The sequence below is a fragment of the Aquarana catesbeiana genome, linkage group LG08 (assembly GCF_042186555.1).
Source record: "Aquarana catesbeiana isolate 2022-GZ linkage group LG08, ASM4218655v1, whole genome shotgun sequence".
Taxonomy (NCBI): Eukaryota; Metazoa; Chordata; class Amphibia; order Anura; family Ranidae; genus Aquarana; species Aquarana catesbeiana.
In genome coordinates this window covers 306,304,635-306,328,195 of record NC_133331.1, presented here as the reverse complement: position 1 = coordinate 306,328,195, position 23,561 = coordinate 306,304,635, and the positions used below count along the sequence as shown (strand labels likewise).

At 44.4% G+C, this 23,561-nt stretch overlaps 1 protein-coding gene across 1 annotated transcript; it reads left to right on the top strand.

The window, feature by feature from the left end:
- Window positions 1–1,895: 1,895 nt before the first annotated feature.
- LOC141106902 (uncharacterized) lies at window positions 1,896–23,330 on the top strand. The gene is made up of 16 exons (XM_073597831.1): window positions 1,896–2,116; window positions 3,132–3,231; window positions 3,430–3,600; window positions 3,687–3,890; window positions 4,009–4,303; window positions 4,420–4,517; window positions 4,639–4,780; window positions 5,602–6,964; window positions 10,285–10,571; window positions 16,533–16,621; window positions 18,331–18,498; window positions 18,585–18,708; window positions 18,825–18,922; window positions 19,014–19,241; window positions 19,339–19,480; window positions 20,945–23,330. Exons 2-16 carry the CDS (start codon window positions 3,154–3,156, stop codon window positions 22,276–22,278), a joined length of 4,821 nt encoding a protein of 1,606 aa, XP_073453932.1. The 5' UTR covers window positions 1,896–2,116; window positions 3,132–3,153; the 3' UTR covers window positions 22,279–23,330.
- The last annotated feature ends 231 nt before the right edge of the window (window positions 23,331–23,561 follow it).

The following is a 23,561-nucleotide window of genomic DNA, read 5'->3' as shown; positions in this document are numbered from 1 at the left end:
CTGCTTCTAAACGTTGGGTGTAGGATCCCCTAAGATTGCACATCATGAACAAGGGAAGGGGCACAGTTTGGCACCTTTGCCCTGGGCACTGGGTGACCTTGTCCCGGAACTGCTGTAGCGGTACCCCCATAGGGGCTGCTGGATATTGTGGTCAACCTGTCAACCTGCCCAGCCTGGCATTCACTTCCCAGTCACTCGTGAGACAATGAACTGTCTGTATGTTTGTTTTGTATTTTATTGAGGGATTTTGAACTTGGGTAGGGTAAGGGAAGTTATGGGATGGCCAGAATCAATAATGGAATCGAAAGGATGATCAGATGGAACCTCTATTTACACTTCTAGAGCTCCAGTCTCCTCCAGCACAACGCTTATTTGCAGACTGCTTTTCTCCCTCTCCTATACAATACTTGGTACCTGGTACAGCTAGCACATGGTAGGCCCAACTCTGACTCTGTCAGGCCTTAGCAACTGCCATTTGCAGACAGGGACCACGAGCCCCTTTAGTGTAGCAACAAAAATAGGAAAGTCTTTAGTGCTAGCTGACCCCTTTGGTGGACTACTGCTCCCAGTCAGTCCTCTTCAGGCCCTGCCAGCCCTCCTGGCTGCAGCTGCCCGACTCCACTGTTCCAGACATCACAGTCTCTCCTGCTGGCTCTACATCCATCTCAGACTGCTCTCTCCCAGTCCGCTCCGGCATGCCTTCCCAGCTCTCCCAACTGTGCCTGTCACTCGCCAGCCCTCCTGGCTGCACTCCGGTGGATCACTCCTGGAGACTTGCCGGCAACACTAGCTCCCTCTCCGTGCCTCCTGTCCAGATCCTTCTTTGTTACTTAGAAAGGCTCCGACCTGAACCTGAACCCCACAGGCCCAAGGTCACCCCACCGGACTGGGGAGTGCCTCAAAGGCCCCGACAACCTAGTGCTCCATCTCCAGCTTCATCCACCTGACAACTCCTCCCCAGCTGGGCTGACTCTAGGTATTTAAGGAGGCCTGCCCCCTACCAATCCAGGTTGGGGATTGGTAAGGGCTCCTTAGAACACCCCAGGCAGCTCCACCTCTCTTCCCCTCTTTCCTTCTGGAATCCTCTAGAAACAGAAGGGAGGTAACCGAAGGATGATGCTATCTGTGAGTCACCAGCCTACTCTGAGCCACTCCCAGCCCACACAGATCAAAACAAACAGGCCTAGCTTACAGCTAGGCTTGATTAAATTTACCTGCACTACAAAAATACAAAACTCTACTTCTAGCACCTACCTAAAGTAGAGGGTGCTACACTGCTCTCACCTCAGTCATGCATGACTTTTTTGGGGCCAAATAGCTCTGATGTTTGCCAAAATGGGGCCACAAGTGCGACCTTTCCTGTGGATACTATATCCAATCCCTGCAGCTTTAGTGGTCTCTAGCCATCTGCCACTGAGACTCTGATGCTCTGAGAAGTCACAATTTTCTGCCATCGCTCCTAAACTGAAAGAGACCATTTCGGCTCTTGTGGATGAGGTAGGCACTATCTAGAAACTAGGGGATCAGCCTGTTACTTCGACTAGCGCTATTCTTGGTCTAGGATTCTTTAGAGCACCTATGACCACCAAGACCTTTCAGGTACACCTGCCGTTCTCATTCTTCTTTATGCTTGAATTTTAGTTGGGCGTGTGTCGTATGTTTCCACAACAGGTTAATTTTTACTGAAACTTAAAATGCAATAACATTTATTTTCATTATCTTTACTTATTATAATAGTTTGTAGCAAGAGATTTAAAAATGAGCCGCCCCTGATTCTCTCTTGCTCCACTGCGCCAAAGAAAATATGCATTAGCGCCACTATCTCTATCTGTACACATGTGAGCGGTATAGTTTTGGGATTCTGAACTATCTTTACTTATTGCCTGGATTTCAAATTAAACAAAAAAAAAAAGAACGCACCAAGAACCTGTCAAAATATTGTAATACAAAGCATGTTGCAGACTTTATATTCTCCACAAGGAGGTGATGATCCTAAGTATCCTCAAAAAGAATGCAGAGACAGGAAGTGACGCTATAAACAGACAGGAATTTCCAGGTGAGAGGTGAGTCGGGAGGAAGTAGAGAGGAGACATTGCTGGAACTGGCAGTAGAGGAGGTAATAAGATATTATTTTATATTTACACCCAGTAATCCCCCCATCATGTTCCGTCCTCTTCCTCCATAGTCACTGTGATTGGTATGGTTTATAAGCCAGATACCTCCTAAATATAGAACCATTTGTCCATCCAGAGCCTCTGGTTTATAGACCAGATACATTCTAAATATAGAACCATTTATCCAACTGTCCATCCAGAGCCTCTGGGTTATAGACCAGATACATCCTAAATATAGAGCCATTAATCCAACTGTCCATCCGGAGCCTCTGGTTTATAGACCGGATACGGCCTAAATATAGAACCATTTATCCTCCAGAGCCTCTGGTTTATAGACCAGATACATCCTAAATATAGAGCCATTTATCAAACTGTCCATCCAGTGCCTCTGGTTTATAGACCAGATACATCCTAAATATAGAACAATTTATCCAACTGTCCATCCAGAGCCTCTGGTTTATAGACCACATACATCCTAAATATAGAGCCATTTATCCAACTCTCCATCCAGAGCCTCTGGTTTATAGACCGGATACATCCTAAATATAGAGCCATTTATCCAACTGTCCATCCAGAGCCTCTGGTTTATAGACCGGATACATCATAAATATAGAGCCATTTATCCAACTGTCCATCCAGAGCCTCTGGTTTATAGACCAGATACATCCTCAATATAGATGCCCACAGACCTATGTTGGTGGAGTTGGCTGTCAGGGTGACATCAATGTGCACAATACATGCCGTGTCACTAATGTGACGGAGCTCACAATATAGACATTCCCGGCAATGTCATGTCTACATATCCTACATCACACATGTTCAGTAATATTTAGTAAAGCTTTCTCTCCAAACCAATATATACAGGGTAATACTTCTCTAGAAAGCCCATCTAGTGATAAAACCCTTAACAGAAGATCTAACCCTTGTCTGCTCTATCTATGCCTAGAATAAAGTGTTTTGTCTAGGGTTGCTTATTAAAATCTCTAAAACGTGGAACAGAGCTCTTTTTTTTTTTAGATCATATACCGCATCAGTGAGGATGGAGGAGGACCGGAGTCACATCACTGAGAGGACATTGGACCTCACTTTGGAGATCATCTACCTGCTGACCGGAGAGGTGAGGAGGATTCTGGGAGGTCACATGACATCACCCTTATCTCTATTAATAAAACACAGACCTGACCGGAGAGGTGAGGAGGATTCTGGGAGGTCACATGACATCACTCTTATCTCTGTAACTAAACCACAGACCTTATTAGAAAGGTGAGAAGGTTTCTGAGAAGTCATTCATTTTAATTGTTACTTTTTCTCTCAGGATTATAAAATAGTGAAGGAAAAACCTGGGGAACCATTAACACCCAGTAGCTGTCTTCAGGAGACGTCACCCATCACCGTGCCTTCACCTCACTGCCTGACAAGAGAGGTAGAGCGCCGCAAGAAGATTCTAGAAGTCATCAACAAGATCATTGATCTGCTGATGGAAAAGGTAAGCAGTTCCGGTAATTCTGGGACATTATCCAGTAACAGACAAGGGATGTGTCTGGATGGTGACTGTATCATTGTGTGTGTCAGGTTCCTATAAGGTGTCAGGATGTCACTGTCTATTTCTCCATGGAGGAGTGGGAGTATTTAGAAGGACACAAGGATCTCTACAAGGACGTCAGGACGGAGGATCAACAGAAATTCAGTGAACTAATAACTAGAAAGAAAACCTTTTACTTGAAGGAGATGATTTTGAACTTTGCTCATGAGATTATCAAGCTGCTGATTGGTCAGGTGAGGAATTCTGGGGATTAGCATTTACCAACTTTGTTTATCATCGTTAAGAGAGCAATGTGCTAACCAGAGAGGTGGCAGATTCTAAGAATCTCATATTCATTATTTTATCACACAGGATTGTACCATAGAGAAAAGGCCATCTTCAGAGCATAACACAACAAAGAGAGATCACTGTTTGCCTTCAAACTTGACTAACAGCCTGACCTCTGTTACTGAGCCGCCTTATTTGATAACTGAAATACAGAATAAACAAAACATTTTAGAAGTTGCCAACAAGATAATTGGGTTGATGTCTAAAGAGGTGAGCGGTGGGAATTCTGGGACATTATCCAGTAACAGAATTTTTGAAGGACACAAGGATCTCTACAAGGACGTCATGATGGAGAATCAGCCGCCCCTCACATCACCGGGTAAGAGGAGACTTTATTGTAAAGGAGAGAGCAGTACGGAGGGTCCACCTAGATCCCCCATCATCTGATAAACACATAGAAACAATGTATTCAGTCAGTGTGTGTGTTTCCTACAGATGGATCCAGTAATGGGAACCCACCAGAGAGATGTCCCCGTCCTCTGTATTCCCAGGATTCCACACAGGAAGGTCACACCATCCCTCACCATCATCAGGTAGATGGAACAGAACATGTAGACCTGAAGTTTAATTCCAAGCAATAAAAGGGCAGTTTTCTATGTAATCTCTTGTTCTTTTTTTTTTCTACAAATGTATTCTGTCATCATTGGGGTTTAGGATGAAGAATTGCAATACATAAAAGTTGAGATTAAAGAGGAAGAAGAAGAGATGTTGGTGAGTGGAGATCAGCCATATATGGAGGAGGGGAAGATGGTTATGGAAAGTAAACAGGATCAATCTTCTCAACAAATGGACACAAGTAAGTCATAAACAATAATTGTGCAAATAGTTCACATTTGTGTTTTACAATGTTACATGAGTGGAAAAATGTCATGGGTTCATCAAACTTAACAAAAAAAAAAAACATATAAAAGGTCCACCTCCATTCCTCAATATAATATCATGTTCCCAGCAAATGAGGAGGAGATACTGTACACCATATGAAAGGTCCATCTCCATTCCTCAATATAAGGTCATGTTCCCAACAAATGAGGAGGAGATACTGTACACCATATGAAAGGTCCATCTCCATTCCTCAATATAACGTCATGTTCCCAACAAATGAGGAGGAGATACTGTACACCATATGAAAGGTCCATCTCCATTCCTCAATATAACGTAACGTTCCCAACAAATGAGGTGGAGATACTGTACACCATATGAGAGGTCCATCTCCATTCCTCAATATAACGTCATGTTCTCAACAAATGAGGAGGAGATATTGTACACCATATGAAAGGTCCATCTCCATTCCTCAATATAATGTTATATTTCCAACAAATGAGGAGGAGATACTGTACACCATATGAGAGGTCCATCTCCATTCCTCAATATAATGTCATGTTCCCAACAAATGAGGTGGAGATCCTGTACACCATATGAAACAATGTCTTCAATGTCCAAACACCATTACCAAGTGTATTTTGCATGTGTTGTTAATCATAGTTTGGTGTTCTAATTGCTCCCATTTTAGTGCCAGAGCTTTATGAAACTGTTGAGTGCTGGACCAACATATATGACTTCTGAATGTAACACAAGAAACGTACCTATAACATTTTTTAACAAATTGATTTTCAACAGATGCTAAGGAACACTATATTTGGAACAGAAATACCTCTGAGGGACATTTTATGTTATCTCCAGGTTATAATGCGGAAGATAATAGCTTTACACCATATTCTCCAGAAGTAAATCCTTTTACTGATAATAGACATCAGGGACCTTACCATTGGGTGAGATCAATGGACCCCTCTAATCCTGAGGAACCTTCTGATACATCACAAACTGTGACCCCCGAAATACAATTCATGTCCCATAGGAGACACAGAGGAAGTCACAAGAGTCAACGTTCTTTCTCATGTCTAGAGTGCGGGAAATGTTTTGTTGACAAAAAAGGTCTTCTCAGACACCAGAGAAATCACACAGGGGAGCGTCCTTTCTCGTGTTCAGAGTGCGGAAAAAGTTTCACGGATAAAGTATACCTTCATCTGCACCAGAGAAGTCACACGGGTGAACGACCCTTTTCCTGTTCGGAGTGCGGGAAATGTTTTAGTCAAAAGGGAATGCTTCTTGCGCACCAGAGAATTCACACGGGCGTGCGCCCGTTCGCATGTTCGGAGTGCGGGAAATCTTTCACCGCCAAGAAAGAGCTTCTTCAACACCAGAGAACTCACACGGGCGAGCGTCCTTTTTCGTGCTCATTGTGCGGAAAATGTTTCACCGCTCAAGGAAACCTTCTGAGACACCAGAGAAGTCACACGGGCGTGCAACCTTTTTCATGTCCAGAGTGCGGGAAATGTTTTACTTCGAAAGGAGGCCTTCTTAGACATCAGAGAAGCCACACGGGTGAGCGTCCTTTCTCGTGTTTAGAGTGCGGGAAAACTTTCATAGTGAAAGGAGACCTTATTGTACACCAAAGGAGCCACACGGGCGTGCGTCCCTATTCGTGCTTAGTGTGCGGGAAATGTTTTGCTGCAAAAGGAAACCTTCTTAGGCACCACAGATGTCACACGGGCGAGCGTCCTTATTCGTGCTCCGCGTGCGGGAAATGTTTCACTGAGAAAAGAAACCTTCTTTTACATCAGAGAAGTCACGCGGATCTGCATCCTTATTTATGCTCCAAGTGCGGGAAGCCTTTCGCTACGAAAGAAAACCTTCTCGAACACGAGAGAAGCCACGCAGATGTGCATTCTTATTTATGCTCAGAGTGCGGGGAGTCCTTCACTACAAAAGAAAACCTTCTTGAACACGAGAGAAGCCACAGAGATGTGCATTCTTTTTTATGCTCAGAGTGCGGGAAGTCTTTCCCGACTAAAGAAAACCTTCTCGAACACGAGAGAAGTCACACAGATGTGTATCCCTCTTTGTGCTCAGAGTGCGGGGAGTCTTTCCCGACTAAAGAAAACCTTCTCGAACATGAGAGAAGTCACGCGGTTGAGCATCTTTAATAAAGCTCAGCGTGCGGGAAACCTTCCTCATCGACAGAATTCGCACAAGTAGACTTCCTTTTTAATGGTCAGTGTGCAGTAAAAACTTTCACTACAAAAGGAAACCTTCTTCAACACCAGAGATGTAAAATAACAATAAAGGGGTAGTGACATTTTAATTATCAGTGGAGACTCTTGGGCCGAGTCTTCTGGCTGGTAAGATTAGCTTTCTACACTTCCTGGTACTCGTACCCCACCCCCCAAGGTGTCCCCACCCCCCACGTTGGGGGGGGTCCTTTATGCCTCTTTTTGCATTCTTCACATTTTTTTATTCCAGCATAGAGAGTAGGAGCCCCTTGTAATGGGCTCAGTGGGTATGTAGATTGGGAAACTCAAGATATATAAGCATGCCAGGGAATGATTGTAACCCTACGAGCTTCAGATTTGGTGGATAGGCATTTTATCAGTATTATGAAAATATGGAAAGTGTTTCAGGCGTGATGTGATAGAAGTAGTCGGGGAGTCAATTATAATCATTTCATCCTCCAAACCAGCTTTTCTCAACCTTATCAACACAGAGGAACCCTTGAAATAGCTTTCTGGTCTCAAGGAACCCCTGCAAGAAATGGCTATATCTTCAACTCATGATACATAGGTGCAGGGTTTCTCAACCATGGTTCCACAGAACCCTAGTGTTCCTCTAGAGGTTGGCAGTTGTTCCTTCAGCAATAAGCAATTTCTGCCTCTCAGATAAGTTCCCACTGAAACCACTGATCTTTTTAGCTATCTTTAAGAGGGTAATTCTTCCCAATGGCCACAACTGTAAGGAGCATTCTTCACCTTGGGTTCCTCCAGAGGTTTCTACGGGTTCCTTGAGCAATGAGCAATTTCTGCCTCTCAGATACGTTCCCACTGACACCATTGATCTTTTTAGCTATCTGTAAGGGGGTCATTCTTCCGAAAGACCACAAGTATAAGGAGCATTTATCCTCGACTATGGTTCCCTGGAACACTTTGGTTCCTCCAGAGGTTGCTAGGGGTTCCTTGAGCAATAAGCAGTTTCTGCCTCTCAGATAAGTTCCCACGAACACCAATAATCTTTTTAGCTATCTGTAAGGGGGTCGTTCTTCCCAATGACCCACAAGTGTAAGGAGCATTTATCCTCGACTATGGTTCCATGGAACCCTTTGGTTCCTCCAGAGGTTGCTAGTGGTTCCTTGAGCAATTTCTGCCACTCAGATAAGTTCCCACTGACACCATTGGTCTTTTTAGCTACTTGTAAGGGGGTAATTATTCCCAATGACCCACAAGTGTAAAGAGAATTCTTTCTCAACTATGGTTCCATGGAACTCTTCGGTTCCTCCAGAGGTTGCTAGGGGTTCCTTGAGCAATGAGCAGTTTCTGCTTCTCAGATAAGTTCCCACTGACACCAATAATCTTTTTAGCTATCTGTAAGGGGGTCGTTCTTCCCAAAGACCACAAGTGTAAGGAGCATTTATCCTCGACTAGGGTTCCGTGGAACCCTTTGGTTCTTCCAGAGGTTGCTAGGGGTTCCTTGAGCAATGAGCAGTTTCTGCCTCTCAGATAAGTTCCCACTGACACCATTGATCTTTTTAGCTATCTGTAAGGGGGTTATTTTTCCCAAGGACCACAAGTATAAGGAACTTTCTTCCTCAACCAGGGTTCCATGGAATCCTTTGGTTCCCCCAGAGGTTGCTAGGGGTTCGTTGAGCAATGAGAAATTTTGCCTTTCGGATAAGTTCTCATTGACATCATTGATCTTTTTAGCTATTTTTAAGGAGGCAATTCTTTCCAATGACCACAAGTGTTAGGAGCATTCATCCCACTGACAATCACACTAATGTATCATGAGCTGTAGATATAGTATTGTTTTAGCAGGGGCTCCCTGAGACAGGAAAGTTCCCTCTGACACTATTGATCTTTTTAGCTATCTGTAGGGGGCAATTCTTTCCAATGACCACAAGTGTAAGGAGCATTCTTCCTCAACCAGGGTTCCTTCAGAGGTTGCTAGGGGTTTTTTAAACAATGAGCAATTTCTTCCTCTCTGATAAGGTCCAACTGACACCATTGATCCTTTTAGCTATCTTTAAGGGGGTGATTCTTCCCAATGACCACAGGTGTAAGGAACATTCTTACTCAACCGGGGTTCCAGGAAACCCTTTGGTTCCTCCACAGGTTGCTAGGGGTTCATTGAGCAATGAGAAATTTCTGCATCTCAGATAAGTCCCCATTGACATCATTTATTTTTTTAGCTATCTGTAAGAAGGGAATTCTTCCCAATGACCACAAGTGCTAGGAGCATTCACCCCACTGACAATCACACTAATGTATCATGAGTTGTAGATATGGTATTTTTTTAGCAGGTGTTCCCTGAGACAGGAAAGATATTTCAAGGGTTCCTCGGTATTGAGAAGGGTAGGAAAGGCTTTATTAGTGTGAGGGAATTACAGTACCTCCTTACAGATAGCTAAAAAGATCAATGGTGTCAGTGGGAACGTATCTGAGAGGCAGAAATTGATCATTGCTCAAGGAACCCCTAGCAACCTCTGAAGGGACCCCAAGCGTTTTTTGAAGGCCTGGTTGAGGAAGAAAGCTCCTTACACTTGTGGTCAATGGGAAGAATTACCCTCTTACAAAGAGCTAAAAAGATCAATGGTGTCAGTGGTTACTCATCTGAGAAGCAGAAATTGCCTATTGCACAAGGAACCCTTAGCAACCTCTGGAGGAATCAAAGGGTTCCATGGAGCCCTGGTTGATGAAGAATGCTCCTTATACTTGTGGTCAATGGGAAGAATTACCCCCTTACAGAGAGCTAAAAAGATCATTGGTGTCATTGGGAACTTATCTGAGAGGCAGAAATTGCTCAAGGAACCCCTAGCAACCTCTGAAAGAAACCTAGGGTTCCATGGAACATTGGCTGAGAAACCCTGGTCTAAACAAACAGTGCTGACTTGGTCCACAATGACCCACGGCTACATAGAAATAATACATGGGCAAGCACAGGAATACACAAACAATTCTTTTTATAGGTTGCTATTGGCTGTTGCATGTCATTGTTTGTTGTTTGTTTTACTGAAGTAGCTGTCTTTTCATTGGTCCAGCCCACATTTAATAATTAATAACTTTTTATATATTTATTATTTTAGTTATATAAGCTATAACTTGTATTTAATCTTCGTATTATTATATGTTAATCGTTCATTCCAGTTTTTTAAAATAAACACTCTATACTTTACAATATTCTGCCCCGAGTGCTGTTTTTCTTTTTTACAAATTACCATAATTCTTAAATGGTTGATGATTGTAATTTTCATAGAGAGTCATTCATTGGTGTTAGTGAGACAGAGAGCCCAGAAGGTCCAGTTGTAGTGAGTCCAGAAGGTCCAGTTTCAGAGAATCTAGAAGGTCCAGTTTCAGGGAGTCCAGAAGGTCCAGTTTCAGGAAGTCCAGAAGATTCAGTTTTAGAGAGTCCAAAAGGTCCAGTTTCAGAGAGTCCAGAAGGTCCAGTTTCAGGGAGTTCAAAAGATCCAGTTTCAGAGAGTCCAGTTCAAGAGAGTCCAGAAGGTCCAGTTTCAGAGAGTCCAAAAGGACCAGTTTTAGGGAGTACAAAAAGGCCAGTTTCAGGAAATCCAAAAAGACCAGTTTCAGGGAGTTCAGAAGATCCAGTTTTAGAGAGTCCATAAGGTCCAGTTCCACACATGTGCCACCTGAGATTCTAAGGATACAGCAATTAAAAATACCACATAGAATAATCCCATTACCGCCATCTTGGTTCTCCTCCTCATTGTGACAGTGATAGACTCCATAATTTCGCAGTCATTATCTTCATCAGTGACATGGAGCCATTCCCCTCTCATGGAGGCTTACAAGGTATGTTAGTGACATGTGAGTTGGACAACATATTTCAAGAGTCTCTGAGAACTTTCATACTTCAGATGAAGGAAAATGTCAAACAAGCTCCTTGCATCCACACAGCAAGGCTTCCATCAATGAGCACCCGACAGTAGCTCAAGCCATAGAAAACCAAGAAGAAGCACCAGACCAAAACCGGATGAAAGAGTCCAAGAGAAGTCCTATTGGATGTGTATGGAATATTTTTGAAGATTAAGGATATCATTTAGTGTCACTTTATAGAATAAAGCCGCGCACACACGGGCGGACTTTCAACGGACTTTTGTTGGACTTCCGATGGACTTTTTAACGAACGGACTTGCCTACACACGATCACACCAAAGTCCGACGGATTCGTACGTGATGACGTACGACCGGATTAAAATATGGAAGTTGATAGCCAGTAGCCAATAGCTGCCCTAGCGTGGGTTTTTGTCTGTCGGATTAGCATACAGACGAGCGGATTTCTGGGTCCGGCGGAGTTACGACGTAAAGATTTGAAGCATGTTCCAATCTAAAGTCCGTCAGATTTGTGGCTGGAAAAGTCCACTGAAGGTCCAATGAAGCCCACACCAGATCGGATTGTCTTCCGGACTCGGTCCGTCGGACCAGTCCGATAGAAAAGTCCGCTCGTGTGTACGCTGGATAAGAGCACTTTCAGACAAAGTGGACCTATTCTTTTTGCCCTTTGCCCTGACTTAAACTGACCCAGCCTCACCATATACAGTATGTATTCTTATCGAAATCCAATGGCTATGGAGTTTGTTGAAATTCAACACTGCTGTTCCTCTTATTCCTGGCCGTGCGAGCGCATTACAGCCCTAAAGACTTTTACGGGGCTGTTGTGCACACGCACGACATCAAGAGAGAGGACTTTGAGGAGAACGAGAGCCGCACCGCCCAGCCGTCATTTGACGGTGGGTGGGCGGCAAGTGGTTAAAAAAAATATGTTACTTTTGATAAAAATTATTTTATTCATCTCTAGAATTTCTCCCTTTTAAAATTAAACCAGAAAACATAATTGTGGTACAAAGCATTGAAAAGTAATTTAAAAGGTTGCAAAGACAATAAAGGTTTTTTTTTTCAATATTGTGCTTTTTTTTTTTTAACATTTGAGTTTAAAAAACTTAGACACACACCCACACTCGCTCAGGTTGAACTCGATGGACTGGTGTCTTTATTCAACCTTACTAACTATGTATGTAAAAAATTACACATAGTGAATATAAACGAAAAAACATTAAAGATGTGCGGTATGTACCCATTTCCGATTCACATGTGGGGTCGGTATCTTATTGATAAAGGAGGAATTCGGATTTCAATAAGCCCCTCGCTCACAGACCCCCACAACCACTGGGCCAGGGTTGAGGGAAAGAGGTTGCCCACAGGGTCCCTGAAGTGAGGCAACTCCCATTGGGGAGGGGGGGGGGGCATGGTTTTTTATTTTTTCTTGTGTGGGGTCTGGAATAAAAAAGGATTTAGTCAGTGATTGGATGTGGGGCCCGAAGAAGAGGTCAAGGTTTACATTTATCACCCTAGTATGTGTGGAGGCACTGATAGTTGTGCTATTGATTCCAATGGTAAAGTGAAGGCAATGGGAATACAAATTATGACAAGCTCAGTTTTTGACAGATGGAGTTTGAGGGAGTGGTGTGACTTTCATACTGATATTAGAGGAAATTGAAAGGATGAGCTGAGAGTTTAGAGGGGGTAATGGAAGCCATGGTAGATTATCAACTGGGGCCCTAAGACAGAGTTTTGGGGTATCTCTACGGAACGGGGAAGAGGAGAAGAGGAGACAGAGTTGTAGGCAACATTGAAGGTGCGATGAGATAGGTAGGAGGAGAACCAGGAAATAGCAGAAATAGCAGAGATGCAGAGTTTCTTTTAGGAGGACTGGGTGGACAACTGCATCAACAGAAGTGGAAAGTCTGTGAGTATGGATAAGTCATTAGTGAGTCTTTGTAGGGCAGTTTCAATAGAATGCTGTGGGCAGAATCAAGACTGTAGAAGGTCAAGAAGGTTGTCACGAGGGCCACGTAACTGATGTGAGACCGAAGTAGTGGGGAGGCCTCCCTTGCACCTCGGGTCCTTGAAGCCTCTGGAGATGGAGACAAAGACTTGGTGGCATGGGTGCCAGGGGTGCAGAGCACCGCGCAAGCCTTGGTCCGAGATCCGAGGTCAAGTCCAGTTTGGCAAAGAAGTATAAAAGGATTAATCAGAAGAAGAATGGTCGAGATCCAAGCCGGGGTCGGTTCCAATCTGGCAGCTGAGTACAAAAGGGGCAAAGAAGTAGAATAGTCAAGGTACAAATCCGAGGTCAATGGCAAGCAGCAATCAAGAGTAGTCAAATAGGTTTACAGGTCACAACAAGTTCAGACAGATCACACACAGGAACAAGGGGGGACTGAAGATAATCCAGCAATTTGGCAGTGTCTGGGCTGGGCTTATATAGGGAGGTTTGAGGTCACTTCCCCAGGGCATTTTCCCACCTTTTTCCATCAGGTTGAGGTCACTTCCTGTGCACCTCCTGGACATTTTTCTGCCTTTTTCCATCAAGTCTTCTGCGCAGGTGCGGGTTGGCGCACTGAGCCATCTTTGGCGCATGCTCAGTTGGCACGGATTTCCTCTTGCGGCAATGCGCCATTGGTGCATGCGTAGTAAGCCCTGGACTCTTACAAAGATTGTTATCAGTAAGGTAGCAAGATGCAATTGGATCTACTCAGACACCACAGACAGAATTGCCCAATTGGAACATAATCCAATGACAGACAACACACAGGCCGGGAAAGTAGCTAACGCCCCCCCTAAGCAGTCTTTAACACTATAAAACAGACAGAAAATGAGAATCAGGTTGCTCTAGTTATCACCTACCACCCATGCCTTGAAGGAGCTCAGAAGCACTAATATCTATGAAAGGTCCCAAATATGCATATGCTGCCATGAAGGCACCAGGAAACACCATTACCATCGTATCAACAATTGGCTAACTGAAGACAACTTTTTGTGAAAAGTACCCTAAACAGCCCAATACCAAATTAGAACATCGACTTGCATGCATAAAAGGTATGAGACCTTCACACGTATCCACAGCACCTATATGGTACCAATTTTGGGATCACAGCTGCAGAACACATGGTAACTTCTGCTCTAGATCCCCAAAGGGTCATATACCTGATATTGTGTGCCCCTTGGGGATCTAGAGCTTGGTCAAACCCTTCACTAACAAATGAACCGTCATAAGTTCACAATGAACAACAACGAAACAGGTGTCCTTGTGGCGGGTCATTTCTGCAGCACAAACCCAGGGCTGGTGCTAACACTAGGCGGACTGGGCAGCCGCCTACGGCGCACTGCCACCTAGAGCCCAACCGCGGCTGCTGTGTATACAGCTCTCTGGTGTGGAGATGACAACGGCCTTGTGTGTAGAGCCGGGTGTCTCAGTCTGACAGGACTGACAAACACGAGGAGGGGGGGTGGAGTGCGAAGACGTGCGGCTCAGTCACTGGGGCATTTTAATAAGCAGCAGATTATTGGTGGAGGGAGCCGCTCCGCACTACATGTGAATAGGAGAGATCTGCGCTCCCCTCCTACCAACAATACACAGACCAGCCTGTAAGTGTCTTCCCCCCGGCTCCTGGCTGGGGAGCCGTAGATCCCGTCTATAGGGAGACATCAGTGAAGGAAAATAAAACCGACTGGTGCTTGTAAATGCCGCCCTGTACACACCAGCTCTTCCTCCTGGTAACCCAGAGCTCTCTGGAATGTTCCACCCTCTCCCCCGGTCACATTGTACAGATCAGGGCATGGCAGGTTGGAAGCAGAGGGTGTGTGTGAGTGATCGGTCCTGGTACACATGCTATCAGCTCCAGTAATACCATTGCTGTGCAGGGCAGCCAGTGTGTCAGCTCTCTTCATGTTTCTGTCTTCTGTTGGTGACCACCAGTGGAAAACACTGCCTACAGATCAGGCTGCTGCCCACTAGTCCCTATGTATTCTCCTGGGTACTGCTGTTACCAATTTTTTTTTTTTTGGGTTGTTGGTGTTGTACACGTTTCAAGTTTGAGTAGTAGGGTGTAGGTCCTCGGGCCTGCCCTGAACGTCTTGGGAGGGGGTGGAGATGGCCTTCTGGCTTGGTTTGTCCTCTCTCATGGGGTCTCCTTTTGCGGGAGCCCCACCTAGTACTTGGGGTGGTCTGTTTAGGCAGACCTTCCAGAGAACGGGGTCCGTCTGGTTTCGGCCAGATGACCCTTTTGAAGTACCCCAGTCCCCGTCTGGAGCCTAACGCCCCGGGGGATCAGGGCAAAGGTCCCTTCTCTTCGGAGGAGGACCATATGTATACCCTGTGCACTTTTTGTGTCTCACATTTTGGTGTGCACTATTTTGCCCCTTGTGAAGTTTTTGGAGTGTGTTCACACACCACAGGCTTTAAAAAAATACTACTGATACTAGTACAGCCTGGGGGTGCAGCATTTACTAGAACTGGGCTGTATTTTCCTCCATCTCCTACTCCATCCAGCATCTGAAAGCTGTCTTCTCCTCCTCTCCCTTCCACCAGCAGCTGCAGGAAGAAACTACAGCTAATCAGTTCTAGTAATTGCTGCCCCCTCCTGTACACCCACTATCCCTGTGCTGAATTCCCGGGTCTGTACACCTGCTGTGCCCATTATGAGGGGTTCCCATTTCCCACCATCCCTGTGCGGAGTTCCCGGATCTTTACACCTGCTGTGCCCAATATGAGGGGTTCTCACCATCCCTGTGCTGAGTATCCAGGCCTGTACACCCATTGAGCCCATTATGAGGTGTTCTCACCATCCCTGTGCTGAGTGCCCGGGTCTGTAGACCTGCTGCGCCCATTATGAGGGGTTCCCACCATCCCTGTGCTATGTTCCCGGGTCTGTGCACCTGCTGTGCCCATTATGAGGGGTTCCCACCATCCCTGTGCTAAGTTCCCGGGTCTGTGCACCTGCTGTGCCCATTATGAGGGGTTCTCACTTCCCACCATCACTGTGCTGAGTTCCCTGGTCTGCATGCCACCTATGCCCATTATGAAGGGTTCCCCACGAAGGGCACTTATGAGGCTGCACTGATGAGGTGGCACTGATAGGCTGCACTGATAGGTGGCACTGATGAAGACTTATAGGTAGCACTCAGCTGATCATCAGTGCCTTGATTATCTGTGTACATATCCTCTGTACAGGGCCGGCGCTACCTATAGGCAAGGTAGGCACCGGCCTTGAGCACACATCAGACAGGGCCACGGCGCTGGTGCCCCCCCCCCCCCCCCTGCCACCTCCAGGCTCTTGCATATCATGCATCGGGCAGCATGGTGGGGTATACACGGGCAAGCCAAAGGGAGGTGGAGTCAGGGGCCAAGCCAAGGAGGGGCGGCAAAATTAGGTTTTGCCTGGGGTGTCAAAAATCCTTGCACCAGCCCTGCACAAACCATATATACAGTAACTGGTGAGGAACTTCAAGTCAAGGAAAGAGAGCCTAGAATGAGAATTCATAGACAAAAATCAAAACTTTGGACCGGTGTTTTTAGATTTTAGACACAATAAAATTTGAAGAACATTTTATGTTTTTTTATTGATTTTATGTTCTGCACAAGGAGGTGATCCTACGTATTGTCAGTGGAACGCAGAGACAGGAAGTGACGGGAGCCACAGACAGGAAGTGATGTCACATACAGACAGGAAGTTCCTGGTGAGAGGTACGTTGAGAGGAACTGGGAGACATTGCTGGAACTGGCAGCAGAAGAGGTAATAAGATCTTATTTTGTATTATTAAATCCAATACCCCCCCCCCCCCCCCGTCATGTCCGTCTTTTATCTACAGCAGGTGCTACTACATAGATATGTAGCATGTTTATAGAGCCATTTATCCAACTGTCCATCCAGAGCCTCTGGTTTATAGATCAGATACATCCTAAATATAGAACCATTTATCCAACTGTCCACCCAGAGCCTCTGGTTTATAGACCAGATACATTCTAAATATAGAACCATTTATCCAACTGTCCATCCAGAGCCTCTGGTTTATAGACCGGATACATCCTAAATATAGAACCATTTATCCAACTGTCCATCCAGAGCCTCTGGTTTATAGACCGGATACATCCTAAATATAGAACCATTTATCCAACTGTCCATCCAGAGCCTCTGGTTTATAGACCAGACACATCCTAAATATAGAACCATTTATCCAACTGTCCATCCAGAGCCTCTGGTTTATAGACCAAACACATCCTAAATATAGAACCATTTATCCAACTGTCTATCCAGAGCCTCTGGTTTATAGATCGGATGCATCCTAAATATAGAACCATTTATCCAACTGTCCATCCAGAGCCTCTGGTTTATAGACCAGACACATCCTAAATATAGAGCCATTTATCCAACTGTCCATCCAGAGCCTCTGGTTTATAGACCAAACACATCCTAAATATAGAACCATTTATCCAACTGTCCTTCCAGAGCCTCTGGTTTATAGACCGGATACATTCTAAATATAGAACCATTTATCCAACTGTCCATCCAGAGCCTCTGGTTTATAGACCAGATACATCCTAAATATAGAGCCATTTATCCAACTGTCCATCCAGAGCCTCTGGTTTATAGATTGGATAAATCCTAAATATAGAACCATTTATCCATCCTCCATAAAGCTGTCTCGGGGTTGTTGGCTCTCATCACTGTGATGTAATGGACATCATATCTTCTCTGGATCAAGATATGGGGAGGAAGAAGACTGAACTACCTTACATCCCTACAGTAGATATCATGTATAGAGGGATTGGACAGGTGTTGGTGAGAAATTGTACAGTCCCCGCCCCGCCCTCTTCATGGATCGAGCACCTATTCCCCTGTCTTTGTAGCTACCATATTGGACACACATCTCCTGGCCTTAGACCGCTCACAACATTCCCATCCAGAGGCCTTTATACTCACAATAAAGGGATGTCCACACACAAATGCATTTTAGCACTTTACGGCAACTTCTTATCTTTACAATACTTCGCGTGACATATCACATTTGACATACTACCACAAGGGTCTTGCCTTTAGTTCTACTTTAGATGGAATCTCATGTGTTCCTCAGATTGCGTTGATACAAAGGGCCTGTAATATTATATAAAACCAATCTGAGATGTCAGAACTACAGAGGAACTCTGTTCAGACGTTATTCATCCCAGTACAGTCCAGATAATTCTCAGTTTATTATCCGTCTACAGAGATTTCATTATAGATCACATCAATAAGGATGGACAGGGACCAAAGTCACATGACTGAGAGGATATTAAACCTCACCCTGGAGATCATCTACCTGCTGACCGGAGAGGTGAGGAGGATTCTGGGAAGTCACATGACCTTATTCCTAGCTCTGTAATTAAAACACAGACCAGACAGGCGAGGTGAGGAGTAATCCTGGAAATTCCGTTTAGATTAATGTTACTTTCCACTTTGTACAGGTATATAAAGTAGTGAAGAAAACACCTGGAGAACCTTCAACGACCAGCAGCCATCTTCGCGGAACTTCACCCATCACAGTGCCTTCACCTCACTGCCGGACAACAGAGAGAAAAGAGAAGAAGATTCTAGAAGTCACCAAGAAGATCATTGATCTGCTGGCAGGAGAGGTGAGCGGTGCCGGGAATTCTGGGACATTATCCAGTAACAGACAAGGGATGTGTCTGGATGGTGACTGTATCATTGTGTGTGTCAGGTTCCTATAAGGTGTCAGGATGTCACTGTCTATTTCTCCATGGAGGAGTGGGAGTATTTAGAAGGACACAAGGATCTCTACAAGGACGTCATGATGGACAATCAGCCACCCCTCACATCACCGGGTAAGAGGAGACTTTATTGTAAAGGAGAGAGCAGTACTGAGGGTCCACCTAGATCCCCCATCATCTGATAAACACATAGAAACAATGTATTCAGTCAGTGTGTGTGTTTCCTACAGATGGATCCAGTAATGGGAAACCATCAGAGAGATGTCCCCATCCTCTGTATTCCTGGGATTCCACACAGGAAGATCACACCATCCCTCACCATCATCAGGTAGATGAGGAACAATCACTGATAGTACTATTAGGATCTGTACGTTATCTGCTTTGTTACAATTGATGCCATTTTTATTATATATATTCAGAGTGAAAACATTATAGATTCTAAAATTGAGGTTAAAGAAGAGTATAAAGAGGAGGATGATGAGGATGGGGTGATGGAGGAGTCAGAATTTCCAAAAGGACACAAAGATCTGCACCAGGACAATATGGTGGATTCATCCAGCTACAGAAACCCACCAGAGAGATGTCCTTGTAATCTGTATTCCCGGGATTCCACACAGGATGGTCACACCACCCCTCACCATGATCAGGTATATGGGACTAACCATGAGGCCTAAAAATTAATTCTAAGCCAAGAGATGACATTCTTCTGAGTAATCTTTATGTTCTGTCATCTTTGGGGTTTAGGGTGAGGAACTGAAAGACATCAAAGTTGAGGTTAAAGAGGAAGAAGAAGAGAGGTTGGTGAGTGGAGATCAGCAGACTATGGAGGAGGGGGAGATGATTATGAAAATTAAACAGGAGGAATCTTCTCTACTTATAGATACAGGTACGTAATAAACACGAAATACTGAGACAGCTTATATTTGTGTTATTGTTAGCAGGTGACAAATCAAAAATATAAAAGGTCCATCTCCATTCCTCAATATAACGTCATGTCCCCAGCAAATGAGGAGGAGATACTGTACACCATATGAAAGGTCCATTTCCATTCCTCTAATGTAATGTTCCCAACAAATGAGGAGTAGATACTGTACACCATATGAAAGGTCCATCTCCATTCCTCAATTTAATGTCAAGAAATGAGGTGGAGGTATGGGACATCACATTAATGTTCTATATCCGTTCCTCAAAAGAACATAATTTTCCCAGGACTGAGGAAGAGATACTGTCCACCCAATGAAAGGTCCATTTCCATTCCTCAATGTAACGTCATGTTCCCAACAAATAAGGAGGAGATACTGTACACCATATGAAAGGTCCATCTCCATTCCTCAATGTAACGTCATGTTCCCAACAAATGAGGAGGAGATACTGTACACCATATGAAAGGTCCATCTCCATTCCTCAATATAACGTCATGTTCCCAACAAATGAGGAGATACTGTACATGTAACGTCATGTTCCCAACAAATGAGGAGGAGATACTGTACTCCATATGAAAGGTCCATCACCATTCCTCAATATAATGTCAACAAATGAGGTGGAGGTACGGGAAATCACATTAATGTTCTATATCCATTCCTCAAAAGAAAATCATTTTCCCAAGGACTGAGGAGGAGATACTGTCCACCTTATGAAAGGGCCATTTCCATTCCTTTAATGTAATGTTCCCAACAAATGAGGAGGAGATACTGTACACCATATGAAAGGTCCATCTCCATTCCTCAATATAACGTCATGTTCCCAACAAATGAGGAGGAGATACTGTACACCATATGAGAGGTCCATCTCCATTCCTCAATATAACGTCATGTTCCCAACAAATGAGGAGGAGATACTGTACACCATATGAAAGGTCCATCTCCATTCCTCAATATAACGTCATGTTCCCAACAAATGAGGAGGAGATACTGTACACCATATGAAAAGTTCATCTCCATTTCTCAATATAATGTCAACAAATGAGGTGGAGGTACGGGACATCACATCAATGTTCTATATCCATTCCTCAAAAGAACATAATTTCCCAAGGACTGAGGTGGATATACTGTACATCACGTAAAAGGTCCATCTTCAGTATGCTTCCTAGAAATTATGTGGAGGAAGGTCTATCTCCATTCTCACAGTAACGCATGTCATCAGTGTGGAAACACTATTACCCAGTGTAGTTGGGGTGTATTGTATCATAGATCTGGGTGGTTATCATAGTTTAGTGTTATAACGGTTCCCAGTTTTTTCTGCCAGGGCTTTGAGAAACTTTTAATCGCTGTACCAACATACATGACGCCCTAATTTAAGGCATGAAACATACCTATGACATTTTTTAATACTGTAAATTTCTTTCCAACAGATGGACACTACGCTCAGAACAGGGATATCTCTGAGGGACATTTCGTTGTATCTCCAGATTATAACGCGGAAGGAAATGCCATTACTCAAAATAGACCTTATCATTTGGAAAGATCTGTGGCTCTCTCTAATCCTGGGGGATCTTCTGATCAATCGAATACTGTAATTCCACAAATATATCTGTACACCGGGATTTTAGGAGTATCGACAGATCTACCTAATCCCAAGGAATCTTCTCTAAGGCATGAAGGGGTTCAGAGAGGACAGCATGTATTGTCCTGTTCAGTGTGTGGGAAATCTTTCACTGAAAACCGAGACCTTCTTTTACACCAGAAAAGTCACAAGAGTGAGTTTCCTATCTCATGCTCAGAGTGCGGGAAATGTTTCGCTGAGAAAGGAAACCTCCTTATGCACTGGAGAATTCACACGGGTGAGCGTCCTTTTTCGTGTACCGAGTGCGGGAAAAGTTTCATTCAAAAGGGGAATCTTCTTGCCCACCAGAGAATTCACACGGGCCTGCGTCCTTTTTCATGTTCAGAGTGCGGGAAATGTTTCACTACAAAAGCAGACCTTCTTAAACACCACAGAAGTCACACGGGTGAGCGTCCTTATTCCTGCTCATTGTGCGGGAAATGTTTCACTGCGAGCGGAAACCTCATTAGACACCAGAGACGTCACACAGGTGAACGCCCCTTTTCGTGTCCAGAGTGCGAGAAAGGTTTCCCTGATAAGGAAAGCCTTCTTAAACACCAGAAAACTCACACAGGTTTGCGTCCTTTTTCATGTTCAGAGTGCGGGAAATGTTTTACTGCAAAAGCTGACCTCCTCCGACACCAGAGAAGTCACACGGGTGAGCGTCCTTTTTCGTGTACGGAGTGCGGAAAGTCTTTCACCACAACTGGAAGCCTTCTTGTACACCAGAGAATTCATACAGGTGAGCGTCCTTTTTCATGTTCAGAGTGCGGGAAACCTTGCATCACAAAAGGAGACCTCCTCCAACACCAGAGGATTCACACGGGCGAGCGTCCTTTCTCTTGTTCAGAGTGCGGGAAATGTTTCACTACGAAAGGCAGCCTTCTTATACACCAGAGAAGTCACACAGGCGAGCATCCTTTCTCGTGCTCGGAGTGCGGGAAACGTTTTAAGCAAAGAGGAAATTTTCTTAGGCACCAGAGAAGCCACATAGGCGATCGACCCTTCTCGTGCTCAGTGTGCGGGAAAAGTTTCAAACAGAAAGGGAATTTTCTTAAACACCAGAGAGGTCACACAGACGAGCGTCCTTATTCAGTTAGTGCTGATCCCACACTCGCACATGGCTCAATAGAACCAATTTAATGGGCAAGTATGGCAATACGTAGACGACGTCTCTTTTTATAGGTTGCCGTATGTCATTGCTCTTCCTTTGTTTTCCTGAAGTAGATGGGTTTTCATTGGTCCAATCAATGTATAATTATAACTTTGACATATTTTTTTTGTAGTTAGCCAATGTGAGGATTAGACTTGAAGTAGCCATACAAAGTCCAATTTTGTGTTTGTTTTAGAATAGAAAAAAAGTAGCAACAGGCTTCCAGACGCAAACATTTGCTCCACCAAGCCTTATTTAGTCCAAGTTGTGAACAAAAGTCCCTTGTTTTGGGTAAGGTTCCATTTTAGAACAACAGAGGTCCAGTCACAAGATCCTTTCCCACTGGAGAACATTCAGCAAGCCTTTAGCTCTCCAGGCCACCATGTCTCGTTGACCTACAGTGTGGACCAGCGGTGGTAATTGCGGAACCAATGGGAAAGACCAAAACCTGGTCCATGGGTTTGAGAATACACTATGTTGCCAAAAGTATTGGGACACCTGCCTTTACACGCACATGAACTTTAATAGCATCCCAGTCTTAGTCCGTAGGGTTCAATATTGAGTTGGCCCGCCATTTGCTGCTAGAACAGCTTCAACTCTTCTCTGGGAAGGCTGTCCACAAGGTTCAGGACTGTGTCTATAAGAATGTTTGACCATTCTTTTTAGAAGAGCATTTGTGAGGTCAGGCACTGATGTTGGAACGAGAAGGCCTGGCCCAGAGGTGTTCTATCGGTGTTGAGGTCAGGCCAGTCAAGTTCCTCCACCCAAACTTGCTCATCCGTATATATCCCACCCAAATCTCTTAAGAGTTACCAATGAAAACCAGCCACCCTGGTACAAGTTCTCTACAGAAAATGAGCTAAGGAACTTTATTTCTTTACCATCTGGGACTTTCTTGCTTCATTTTAATATGAATATTGAAGAAGTCGTGGAGCTACATACCTCCCATCGCCAGGATTTGATTTAGATTCAAGCTTCGTTTAGCTGTGTGGTAAATTATCCATTTTGGTTTTGTAAAATAAACCGTAAAGTTCTTCACTGAGTTCTGTGTTTTTTTTTTATTTTTTTAATTTTAACAAATGAACCTAATTGTTAAATGATTGGTGATTGGATGTGCCCAGATCATAGTCCTCCTTTGGTATTGTATTGTACCATGGGCCAATTCAGGTGTGAGATACTTTAAGTCATTTCCCCGCAATCTTCTGGGCTCCCGCTCATGCCCAGGGGGGTATAAATTTCCCTCCTCCCACCCTTGGTGCTCACAAAGACCACA